The 12,891-nt window shown below is 52.2% G+C and overlaps 1 protein-coding gene across 1 annotated transcript; it reads left to right on the forward strand.

The window, feature by feature from the left end:
- Window positions 1-924: 924 nt before the first annotated feature.
- Window positions 925-2,010, forward strand: TRNP1 (TMF1 regulated nuclear protein 1). Its single transcript, XM_084609771.1, has one exon. The coding sequence runs from the start codon at window positions 974-976 to the stop codon at window positions 1,502-1,504; it is 531 nt and encodes a 176-aa protein (XP_084465897.1). The 5' UTR covers window positions 925-973; the 3' UTR covers window positions 1,505-2,010.
- Window positions 2,011-12,891: the final 10,881 nt, after the last annotated feature.

Raw genomic sequence — 12,891 nt, forward strand, 5'->3', positions numbered from 1 at the left:
TAGGGCAGAGTATTCAATGTCAAGCAGAGCTGTGTGGGGAAAAAGGAGTGTGTGTCTGGGAGGTTTGGGGGAAGGCTAGTGCCCTCAGACGCCAAGGTGATGGGCATGGCCTGAACAGAAGAGAATACAACAGTGTGAGTGTGTGAGGAGAGTGTTGCATTTGAGGAGAGTGTGGGTTTGGGGAATGGGTGGGGGGATGTCTGGGGAAGGGACGTGTATGGATACAGAGGTATTTATGGAAGGGGTGTACACCTGTACAGGGTGTGTGTGTATGGGGAGGGTGTGTATGCTTGGGTAAGGATGTGTGTTTGAGGAAGGGGTGTATGCCTGCATAGAGCCTGTGGGTCTAGGTCAGGGTATGGGGTGTGTGGGGCTGAGGTTTTGGGGAGCGTCGTGAGGGCTGCTTGAGCCGTGTTTGTGCTCAGAATTCATACAAATATAAGAATGGCCAAAATGGGTCAGACCTACGGTCCACCTAGCCCAGTATCCTGTCTTCCGACAGCGGCCGGTACCAGATGCTTCAGCAGGAAGGAACAGAACAGGGCAGTTATCAAGTGATCCATCCCCTGTTGTCCAGCCCCAGCTTCTGAGAATCAGCGGTTTCAGGCCATCCTGAGCATGCGGTTGCCTCCCTGAGCATCTTGGCTAATAGCCACTGATGATATCCCCCCTCCCCCGCGGAACTTGTCTAATTTTCTTCTGAACCCAGTTTGTAAATTCCTTCCTTCACGTGGAGTTTATTCCTGAGAGCGAGGGGGGCTGGGAACGGGCTGCAGAGAAGAGGGGAAGCTAGTGGACCAGGGGTGCGAGGGGGCTGGGAAGGGGAAGGCACCTGGCGGCGGGTGGGGCGGCGGGGCGGGGGCGCTGCGGCTCCGGTGACTGGCTCGGGGAAGCATCTCTCAGCTCCGCGCCAGCCCCCCGGCCCCTTATAAGGGCTGCCGGCGCCCGGCGCCGCTGCCACAGCGGCGGGCTCATGCTGGCCGGGGCCCCCCGGCCGAAGCGAGCAGCCGCAGGGGAAGGCAGCGGGGAGCAGCAGGAGCCCCCGATGCCCGGCAGCGCCGGCGCGGGCAAGCCCCGGCCGCGGGCGCAGGCGGCGGCGGCGGGCGGCTCGGCGCTGCCCGGGCTGGAGCTGGCCGAGGCCCGGCGGCGGCTGCTGGAGGCGGAGGCCCGGCGGCGGCTGGTGCTGGAGCTGGAGAGCCGGGTGCAGCAGCTGCACCGCGTCCTGGTGCAGGCCGAGCTGCGCCTGGCCGGCCGCGCCGAGAGCCTGGCCCGGCTGGGCAGCGGCGCCGGCCAGGCCCAGCTCCGCCTGGCCGCCCACGGGCAGCGCCTCAAGAAGAGCCTGCGGCGCTCCCGGAAGGCGCGGCCGCCCGCCCTGCTGGCCTCGGCGCTGGGCGGCTGCGTGCCCTGGGCGGCCGGCCGGCTGCGCCGCGGCCGGGGGGGCGCCGCCCCGGAGCCGCCCGAGTCCCCCTTCAAGAGGAGCCCGCCGGGGCAGCCCCCGGCCTGAGAGCGGCGGGGGGGCACCGCCTCCTCGCGAGGGGCCCCATCCTGGGTGGGGAGGACCCCTGTGCCGGGGGGAGCACCGTCTCCTCGCGAGGGGCCCCATCCTGGGTGGGTGTGAGGGGAGGACCCCTGTGCCAGGGGGGGCACCGTCTCCTCGCGAGGGGCCCCATCCTGGGTGGGGAGGACCCCTGTGCCGGGGGGAGCACCGTCTCCTCGCGAGGGGCCCCATCCTGGGTGGGTGTGAGGGGAGGACCCCTGTGCCAGGGGGGGCACCGTCTCCTCGCGAGGGGCCCCATCCTGGGTGGGGAGGACCCCTGTGCCGGGGGGGGCACCGTCTCCTCGCGAGGGGCCCCATCCTGGGTGGGGAGGACCCCTGTACCGGGGGGAGCACCGTCTCCTTGCGAGGGGCCCCATCCTGGGTGGGTGTGAGGGGAGGACCCCTGTGCCAGGGGGGGCACCTTCTCCTCGCGAGGGGCCCCATCCTGGGTGGGGAGGACCCCTGTGCCGGGGGGGCACCTTCTCCTCGCGAGGGGCCCCATCCTGGGTGGGGAGGACCCCTGTACGGGGGGGGCACCGTCTCCTCGCGAGGGGCCCCATCTTGGGTGGGGAGGACCCCTGTGCCGGGGGGGGCACCGTCTCCTCGCGAGGGGCCCCATCTTGGGTGGGGAGGACCCCTGTGCCGGGGGGGGCACCGTCTCCTCGCGAGGGGCCCCATCCTGGGTGGGGAGGACCCCTGTGCCGGGGGGGGCACCTTCTCCTCACGAGGGGCCCCATCCTGGGTGGGTGTGAGGGGAGGACCCCTGTACGGGGGGGGGCACCTTCTCCTCGCGAGGGGCCCCATCCTGGGTGGGGAGGACCCCTGTGCCGGGGGGGGCACCTTCTCCTCACGAGGGGCCCCATCCTGGGTGGGGAGGACCCCTGTGCCGGGGGGGGGCACCGTCTCCTCGCGAGGGGCCCCATCCTGGGTGGGGAGGACCCCTGTGCCGGGGGGGGCACCGTCTCCTCGCGAGGGGCCCCATCCTGGGTGGGGAGGACCCCTGTGCCGGGGGGGGCACCGTCTCCTCGCGAGGGGCCCCATCCTGGGTGGGGAGGACCCCTGTGCCGGGGGGGGCACCTTCTCCTCACGAGGGGCCCCATCCCGGGTGGGTGGGAGGGAGGTGAGGACCCCTGTGCTGGGGGGAGCACCTTGTCCTTGTGAGGGGCCCCATCCCGGGTGGGTGGGAGGGCAGGACCCCTGTGCTGGGGGGCACCTTGTTATAGTGAGGGGCACCATCCTGGGTGGGTGGGAGGGAGGCGCACCCACTTCAGCTGGGACCTGTGAGAAGGAGCAGCTTCCCCCTCCACAGCACTCTGATCTGGGACCTGGGTGGGATCCCACTCAGCAACTGCCTTTCCTGGGCCCTTTTGGGAAATGGAAAGTTGTGCTTGACCCACCCGCCTTTAAGTCAGCACCCGTGTCACCTGGGGGAAACTTGGAGGGAGAGCACCCATAGGGAAATGCATCCACTCTAGGCTTGCACTTGGGGACTTTCCATAGCACCCTTCCTTAGAAGGGTTCAGTTCTTGTGGGGCCCCAGGTAGCACCCCACCTTGGCTTGCAGAACTCCTGTTCCACGACTACTCACCCATCTAGTCCATGACAGCACCAGTGCTGGTAGATTGGCCTCCTGAACCACAGGCAGCTCCGCACAAGTGTAAGAGCTCTGATCTGTAAAGAAATGAATGAAGATTCAATTCATCAGGAGCAGAACAAACCCCAATGTGGGACAATCCCATGTCACATGTAGAAGACCCCAGTGTGCTGTGTCATGGCCCAATCTGTTTTGCTGTCCAGGGTGCTTTCAGACCAAATGGGCCCTCTAGAGAGAGACTGCCTCCCCCAGACAGACTGTCCTTACTGGCTCCTGCAAAGACTCATCTGTTTCTCCCACCTCATCAGGCTGCTGGCAGCAATCAGCCTGTTGCTCTGACTCTCTGGTCCCCTTTTGGAACGGGGGGACTGGATCCAAGAATCCTGCCTTAATTTACCCCTGCACATCTCCAGCCTGAGACTTCAGCAATCCACCTGGGGACATCACTACTGGACTGCACTGAACCTGAAGTATCTGCAGTTGATCAGTAGCTCTCTTGCAGTTTTGGACAATGTTTCTATTCATGGACCAATATCCACTGAGACAGCTTAGTGGGACAGAGACCAAAAAGGAACATTCTCCTCTTCAGTGATTGTAATGACCACAAAGCCTCCCAGCTGGGACATAAAGGTGCCCAAACAGAGTCTCCCGCAGCTTTGAATGAATGTTTCCATTTAGAAGCAATATACTCTCACATTCAGAATCGAATTGTTACATTCTGAGGTGCCCTAGAACTGAGCTAGACCTTAATCATGATCCCATAGAAATCTTTGGGAATTTTGCCACTGACTTTCATGGGGCCATGATTTGGCCTTAAGTTCTCCAAGAGGTTTGTGCCCTCAGGGTGAAAGTTACCCCTGGGAAGAGGGCTAGCACTAGGCCTAGGCATTGCTTACATCTGACTTGCCCTTTCACGTCCTCTACCTGAGCTTGCCTAGCCTAAGCCCACTGGTATGGGATTGAAGGAGTGTAGATGCTTTGTGCTGGCCCGCTGCACAAGGGTGGAGTTCAGTCTGAGTGAGCAGTACAATAAGCAGCGTTGACACTTCCCTGTTGGAAGTCCTTCAGGGCAAGGTTGGAATGGGTTCTGGTGGCAAACTCCCTTGCTGAAAACCTGCTTGCAAGTTTCAGGTTGGATACAAAGAACAGCGCCACGATTCAAGCCCTGTGCAGAAACAGAATCAACCATGTGGAACAAGTCACAAAACGATGGTTAAAGTATCTCTTTGCAGCGGGCCTCGTCCATCACTGGCTTCTATTGTTCACTTTGCATGGGACTCTTTGACTCTTCTGCCAGAAGAGGCTTATCTCATCCCTTTTATTTTTTTAAACTGGATCACTTTTTTGATCACACTGACTCATGAATGTTCAGAGACTACCTTGATGTGCGTGTGAGAGAGAGGGAGAGTGAGACAGCAGGTCTGTTATATAATCTTTGCCTCATGTTTATGCTGGATAGATCCAGAGCAGCTGCTGTAGCTGGACTTATACTGAATATATACATGTTGCACTTGGTGCTTTATAGCAGGCACTTTCTGGAAGTCGGCATGTTCATAAATAAATAACTATATATTTTATTAATTATATATGGTGTCTTGAGGGGTTGCTTTAAATATGGAAGGAGAGGTTGGGATAGGAAAACTGAAAAATAAGCCAAACAACTGCTTGTTTGCTAGCTGGGCTCTGCATCCCTTTGGCCTCCCCGTCACCTGGGTATTCTTACTTTTAATATTTTGTGTTAGTTGCAACAGAACCACAATCATTGGACTAGGAATATCTGTATTGTGCTGGTGCCTTGGGACATGAATGTGACTGGGATCTTTCTGTGCACAGGCATGGGGCACATATTTAGGACTGGTCTACAGCCCTATATGGGGATAACCCCATCGCTCAGGGGTGTGAAAAATCCTTGCATCTGAGCGATGTAGTTATACCGACCTCACGCCCTGTGTAAACAGCGCTGTGGCAGCAGGAAAGCTTCCCCTGTCAACACAGCTCCCGCCTCGTGGGGAGGTGGATTAACTACGCTGCCAGGAGCGCTCTCTCCCAGCGGCTTAAAGCGTCTGCATTAAAGCGCTACGGTGGACCAAGGCAGCGTTTTCAGTGTAGACTTGCCCTTAGTAACGGAGAGGCCCTGTCCTGAGGAGCTTGCACCTTGAGGACAAGACACAATAAGCAGGTGACGCAATCGCACACTGTGTGGAGAGAGGCCGACAGGGTAACAAACGTATTCGTTGGTAGTAATCTTTGCATGCCACCGGCTGGGCTGTAGTGAGATGGCCGCGTACAGGACAGGGGCCTCTCTTAGGGCATGGCCTACAAGAGGCTGGGGATAGACTTGGCTTTATATGGCAATAAACCCCATTCGTTGCCTGCACAAGGCCCTGTCTGAGCTCTTGTAGTAGAATGCTAAAGGGGAAACTTGCATTGCTCCTGAGCTTCCGGACAAGGCCGCACACGACTCTGAACTCTCTCTTGTCACAGTAAGAAAAGGAGGACTTGTGGCACCTCAGAGACTAACCAATTTATTTGAGCATGAGCTTTCGTGAGCTACAGCTCACCTCATCGGATGCATCCCGTGGAAACTGCAGCAGACTTTATATATACACAGAGAATATGAGTGTTTGCATTACAGTACAACCTCACTAATGCAAAATCCCTTGCTATCTGAAATGGTTACATCCCCTCCGAATCGAGCACTTATTAAGAGAGGTGAGGTTAAGTCCAGTCCTGGGCTGAGAGAGAAAACTGAGAATAAGAATAGATTTTGATCATGGTGAAATGTTCCATATCCAGTCTGAGGTTAGTGTATTTATTAATTGTCTGGAGAAGGCTGTAAACAACATATTCAGAAGAACAACAGGTGGTTAGTTGTGACTAGAGAAGACCATGGGGACCTGATAGCTAGGTGCCTGGGCAGCACCATAGCGGATGAAATTCCATACGGGTGAGTGAAAACTGATGCACAGTGGAGGGAATAATTTGAATGACTCATTACACCTCTGAGATTTAGGAGCACAGGTCTCACTGATAGTCAAAGGGGCCTGTGCTCCTAAATCCCCTGGTCACTTTTGAAAACTTTCCCGGGTCAATGCCATCTGCAATTCAATGCATTGGTGACAGGACTCCTACCAGATTAAAGCTCATCGGGGGTTTACTCTGTGTTTAATCTGTCCCTGCTGGGGTGAAATCCTACTGAAGTCAATGAGAGGTTGCTAGAATTAAAGTGGAGTAATAGCCAACACCTCAGGAGTCTGCCTATAGAAATGCAGAGACAGCACAGACTCACTCAGCCCCTCTGCTAGACTGGACTAAAAGAAAGAGCAAAGCCTAGAAGGAAAATCACCAGGATGGAGTTTGTCTCATTTAGGCCCTGATCCAGAGCCCACTGGAGTCCTGGGGGTCATTTCATCTACTTCAAAAGGCTCTGGATCAGGCCCTTTCACTCTAGTCTTATTCCAAAGATTGGGGTCAGTGTTAAGCCACTAGGGAGTCAGGAGCTGGGGGAGGGGCAGGGCAGATGACTCAGTCTGAGAGCAAAAGAGCAACATTTAGAAGTAAAGTAACCAGCTCTTTTCTGCTTGCAGCTTCAATGTGACAACAGCTATTTTTGCTCCAAAAAAAGTTCACTTTCATATCTGAATACTTCATCGTTGTTTGCAGCTGCAATACCCAGCACAAAACTCCCCCCACCTCCACCCCATCACCCGTCCCCGCTCCCAAACACAACCTGGTGCCTCCAGCTGCCAGCTGGACTTTGTGGAGAAACCCCCAAGAGCCCAGATCACTGTTGTGTCTGCAACTAGAGCAGTGCACGGTGCATGTGAGATGCTACCGCTCCAGGCTGGGAGCATTTTACACGTGTTGTCAGTGACTGCACAAGGATCAGGGCAGCGATGAAGGGACTTTAAATGGCTCTGATGTGTTCATGACCAGATTTCAGAGTAGCAGCCGTGTTAGTCTGTATCCGCAAAAAGAAAACGAAAGCTTATGCTCAAATAAATTTGTTAGTCTCTAAGGTGCCACAAGTCCTCCTTTTCTTTTCATGACCAGACTAATTTTTGGGGGGGGGGGGGGAGAAGAGCAGGGAATGGGGACGGGACACTTGGGCATCTTGGATTTTAAAAAATTAACAATGTATTTTGGAAAGTGTAAGCTGCCTTTTCTCTTTTACAGTAAAACTCAGAGATTCTGAAGAGGGTCCAATTAAAAAAAAAAAAAAAGACCTTCCCCAATCATGTCCCTCGAATATCCTGGGACCGATCGGGCCACAGCTGCACAGGATTCTGAGTGCACAGTCCACTTGTGCCAGGGTCACCGGAGGGGGCTTTTTTCCCATGCTAAGACTTCATGTGATCTTAGCCCTTTTCATCTGGGATCTTAAAGCACTTTACAAACAGTACTGAATTGAGCCTCCCAGCCAGCGTGGGAAATTGGTCAGTATTATCATCCCACTTTTATAAAATGGGCCCTAAGAAATGAAGGCCCAGAGCCTCAGAAGTTTTAGGCACCTAAATCCTATTGATTTCAATAGGAGTTAGATAGCTAAATACCTTCCAGGATCTGATCTGAATTGACTTGATAGCTCTGTTAAGAGCAAAACCTACATAAGTGGACTCCTGGGTCCTGGGTTTCAATGCTAGGCCGTTTTACAGTAAAGAAACTCTTTGTTATTTTTTGAACCAGTTTTGCTTATAATGTACTCAGACTCTTGGGCCTCTTTCCATGAATACAATAGTCACCCATAATGACAGGTTTCAGAGTAGCAGCCGTTGTTAGTCTGTGTTCGCAAAAAGAAAAGGAGTACTTGTGGCACCTTAGAGACTAACCAATTTATTTGAGCATAAGCTTTCGTGAGCTACAGCTCACTTCATCGGATGCATACTGTGGAAACTGCAGAAGACATTATATACACAGAGACCATGAAACAATACCTCCTCCCACCCCACTCTCCTGCTGGTAATAGCTTATCTAAAGTGATCACTCTCCTTACAATGTGTATGATAATCAAGTTGGGCCATTTCCAGCACAAATCCAGGTTCTCTCACCCTCCGCCCCCCCCCCCCCCCACAAACTCACTCTCCTGCTGGTAATCGCTTATGCAAAGTGACCACTCTCCCTACAATGTGCATGATAATCAAGGTGGGCCATTTCCAGCACAAATCCAGGTTTTCTCACCCCCCCACCCCGATACACACACAAACTCACTCTCCTGCTGGTACTAGCTTATCTAAAGTGATCATCAAGTTGGGCCATTTCCAGCACAAATCCAGGTTTTCTCACCCTCCGCCCCCCAGAAGAGTTCCCAGAAGTCACCTACTACAGGACAGGCCCAACAAAGAAAATAACAGAACGCCACTAGCCGTCACCTTCAGCCCCCAACTAAAACCCCTCCAACGCATTATTAAGGATCTACAACCTATCCTGAAGGATGACCCAACACTCTCACAAATCTTGGGAGACAGGCCAGTCCTTGCCTACAGACAGCCCCCCAACCTGAAGCAAATACTCACCAGCAACCACACACACACCACACAACAGAACCACTAACCCAGGAACCTCTCCTTGCAACAAAGCCCGTTGCCAACTGTGCCCACATATCTATTCAGGGGACACCATCATAGGGCCTAATAACATCAGCCACACCATTAGAGGCTCGTTCACCTGCACATCCACCAATGTGATATATGCCATCGTGTGCCAGCAATGCCCCTCTGCCATTTACATTGGTCAAACTGGACAGTCTCTACGTAAAAGAATAAATGGACACAAATCAGATGTCAAGAATTATAACATTCATAAACCAGTTGGAGAACACTTCAATCTCTCTGGTCACGCAATCACAGACATGAAGGTCGCTATCTTAAAACAAAAAAACTTCAAATCCAGACTCCAGCGAGAAACTGCTGAATTGGAATTCATTTGCAAATTGGATACTATTAATTTAGGCTTAAATAGAGACTGGGAGTGGCTAAGTCATTATGCAAGGTAGCCTATTTCCCCTTGTTTTTTCCTACCCCCCCCCCCGACGTTCTGGTTAAACTTGGATTTATGCTGGAAATGGCCCACCTTGATTATCATACACATTGTAGGGAGAGTGGTCACTTTGGATGAACTATTACCAGCAGGAGAGTGAGATTGTGTGTGTATGGGGGTGGGGGGTGAGAAAACCTGGATTTGTGCTGGAAATGGCCCACCTTGATTATCATGCACATTGTAGGGAGAGTGGTCACTTTAGATAAGCTATTACCAGCAGGAGAGTGGGGTGGGAGGAGGTATTGTTTCATGGTCTCTGTGTATATAATGTCTTCTGCAGTTTCCACAGTATGCATCCGCTGAAGTGAGCTGTAGCTCACGAAAGCTCATGCTCAAATAAATTGGTTAGTCTCTAAGGTGCCACAAGTCCTCCTTTTCTTTTTGCGAATAGTCACCCAGTTCTCCTTCTATCAGACACACGTATCAGCTTGTGATCTAGTTAAGTACCTGATGAGTTTGTTTGTGCTTGGGGGCAACTTTCCTGCTCTGTTTCATTTGTAATGTTCAATTATCCAAAGACAAAGAGATTGACCCTCCTGGAAACCAAACAACAGTGATCTCTGTGCGGTGCCACTCCCAGTAACTTTCAGGGGATTGGCATGGCCAAGTAGTCAAAAAATCACTAGACCCCCCCAAAATTATGAGACTGGCTTACAAAATCACGAGATTTTAAATATATATATATGTCTCCTGGTTTGTAAACCTGTAGAGACTGTATTTTCAAGCTTCTGCCACCATAAGGGCTAGAAACTTACTTTCTTGTTTAAAGGAAAGCTGAGAGGCCCAGATAATCCCATGATTCCAGGAACTGGGGCTTTCAGGTTAACACCTAGTATTACAAAAATTGGCCACTCCGGTGGTGGGGCGTGTTCATATATGAAGTAAGGCCTGTGCAGTGCTCAAGCACCTGATCTGGAAGCCTTCAAAGTCCACCTGGCCTGGAGGAAGTTGATGTGTCTTGTTTGTTTTTAAACAGGAATTCAGTGCTATTTGATGGGAAACACCAGCAGGGCAGGAGGAATTCTAAGAGTCGAAGGGGTGGGGGATTCTTGGGTGTGTTGCAGCCACTTTATGATGGTGATAAAGTCACCTCATAATGCCACAGCCGACTCCATGCTGCTCACCGCCGCAGGGATGGTACTGGCCGGGGAGAGGAGGGGGAGTGGCCCAGTTATTCTACGGTGGCACAGTGGGGCTATTGCTGCTAGGAGGCACTGCCAGAGGGGCCGGAACAGCTGTTCCAGGTCAGGGGAAGTACAAGCCACCCCCAACCTGGTCCCTGTGTAGGATGACCAGACAGCAAATGTGAAAAATCAGGACAGGGGCTGGGGGGGGTAATAGGAGCCTATATAAGAAAAAGGCCCCAAAATTGGGACTGTTTCTATAAAATCAGGACATCTGGTCACCCTATCCCTGCGCGGGGCTCATCACTGGGCACAGATTCCCTCCCAGGATTGTAGCTGAAGGTCTGGTCTGCACAAAGTATAACTCTGTCTGTTAGGGGTGCGCTGTTTTATTGATAGTCACACCAGCACAACCGTAGCGTGGGCGTAATTATACCAGTATAAGTGTGTGTGTATACCGGTAGAGTGTAGTCCCCTTCCCTTAGGGGAATAAGCTATACTGGTACAAGTCCATTTACACTGGAATAACTGCCTGCACTCTAGGAGAGGTTGTATAGATAGATAAAGAGAAAATATCTGCATGCACTAGAGTGGGACTCTGACACCTGGGTTCTAGTCCCAGCTGTGCCCCTAGATTGCTGGGGTGACCTTGTGCAAATCACTTCACCTTGCTGTGTGCCTCAGTTTCCCCATCTGTAAAACAAGGATGATGAATTCTCCTTCCTTTGTAAAACACTTTTGAGATCTGTGGATGACAAATGCTAGATAAGGTGCTAGGAATTCTTAGTGTTATTATGTGTCAGGAAATGCTTCCATTTATTTTTGAATTTAAAATGATCCCAGTTTGCAGGACTCTGTGTTTGCAACTCTGCAGCAGAGAGAACCCTGCACAGCCTTGCACATCCCATCACTGAGACTGCTCCCATTCCAGCCCGTAACTTCCTGACCCTTTTCTAAATCAACTCACACCTGAAGGAAGAATACTGAAGAAGGTTCTCTGTGCCCGCTGCAGCCTTAATCCCATCAGGGACCCTTTCTTCAAAAGCAGGGCAGAAAGGGGGACTTTAATAGCGGCTTACAGGTTTCACATGTGAGAAGGAACACATTATCTCCCAGAGGTTTTCAATTAATAGTATGAAAAGCACAGCTTGGTCTTAAATCCTTCCATTTTTTTTCTCTCTGGTGATTATTTGCAAATCAGCTTTTGACCCAATTATAGGAGAACCTACTTAAAGGAATTGCAGGGAAAGACCTTTCAAAAAGAAATCCACGCTCCATTAAATGACACGGATTGAAATAATGCAGGAGCCTCTTTCCCTCACCCCTTGGTCACAGTGCAATTAGTCTCATCATTAACGGCTTTTCTTCAGCATCTTTTACTGCTCAGCTCAAACATTAATTAATTAAGCCTCCCAACACCCCCATGGTGGGAGGTTACATAGTATCCCCATTTCTCGGAAAAACGCAGGGTGGTCAAGTGTGTCTGTGATTGCAGGAGAAGTCAGTAGAAGAGCTAAAAATAGAACCCAGGCATCCTGATTTCTAATCACTAGCTACTTGGACGTGTTCAGTGAAAACACACTGCACATGAAATATAATACACTTCGCACCAAACCACCCCACTGGGACGCAGGGAAACCTGCAATCCCGGTAGAGAACTGGAGGTAGGGTGGGGAGTGGCAACCTCGCATGCCCACTCTGGAAGGTGACTCCCTCCTGTGGGGCAGCAAAGAAGCATCATTCTTCTCCCCCTTTCCACTGGTATAGGGAGGTGCAGAGAAACGAAGGTAAAAGCGTTAGAAGTGACCACAGATTTGGCAACGTACCTAGGGCTTGGTTTCCAGAGGTGCTGAGCATCAGAGGCTCTCACGGATAGAAGCTGCAGCTGCTCTGAAAACTAGGCCAAGGTGCATGCCCAAGAACAAGGCACCCTATACCCTGGCTGCTTTTCACATTACTGACTTAGCCAGTGTCACTCACGAATCCTGTAGCAAGGCCAAGACGAGAACTCAGATCTCCTGAATCTTCAGCCAGTGCCTTAGCCACGTGACCATCCTTCCTCTTACCACCTGCAATCTATGGCCCACCTGGACCAAATAGCTAATTCCTTCAAGATTTCTCAGGCTTCATTACAACTGGCCTTTTTACTCCAAGCCAGCCATGCCCCTGATCCCCTTTACCGCTAAATTCTCCGACAAGACACTTGTTCTCTCACAGCCTATTAACTCCCACACCTGCTCCAGGGCTGAAATCCATGGAAGAACCATCTCAAACCTCTCTCGGCTACTGTTAATGGATCCTACAGCATGGACAACTTGTATTGTAAAATTGTGCTGTCTTCTTTATTTCACTCTACAGCACCTATCACAACAGGGCCCCGATCCTTGACTAGGGTTCCTAGGGGCTGCCAGAATACATAATAAAAATGATGGTGAAAGAGGAGAGAGCATGAGTGAGGGCTGAAATGCCAACCCCCATCCAGTGTGGGAGATCCCATCGGAGAGAGTGGGTGGGCTAGCAGATTTTCTGGCCACAGATATGGATAAAGACTTGGCAACCGCAGTATAAATTCAAAGGAAAAATAAAAATTCCTTTGCCTC

Source organism: Lepidochelys olivacea (genome assembly GCF_965140295.1).
Source record: "Lepidochelys olivacea isolate rLepOli2 genome assembly, chromosome: 19".
Lineage (NCBI taxonomy): Eukaryota > Metazoa > Chordata > Testudines > Cheloniidae > Lepidochelys > Lepidochelys olivacea.

Coding starts and splice junctions, on each gene's coding strand:
- TRNP1 (XM_084609771.1), top strand. CDS start 974: ATGCTGGCCGGGGCCCCCCGGCCGAAGCGAGCAGCCGCAGGGGAAGGC.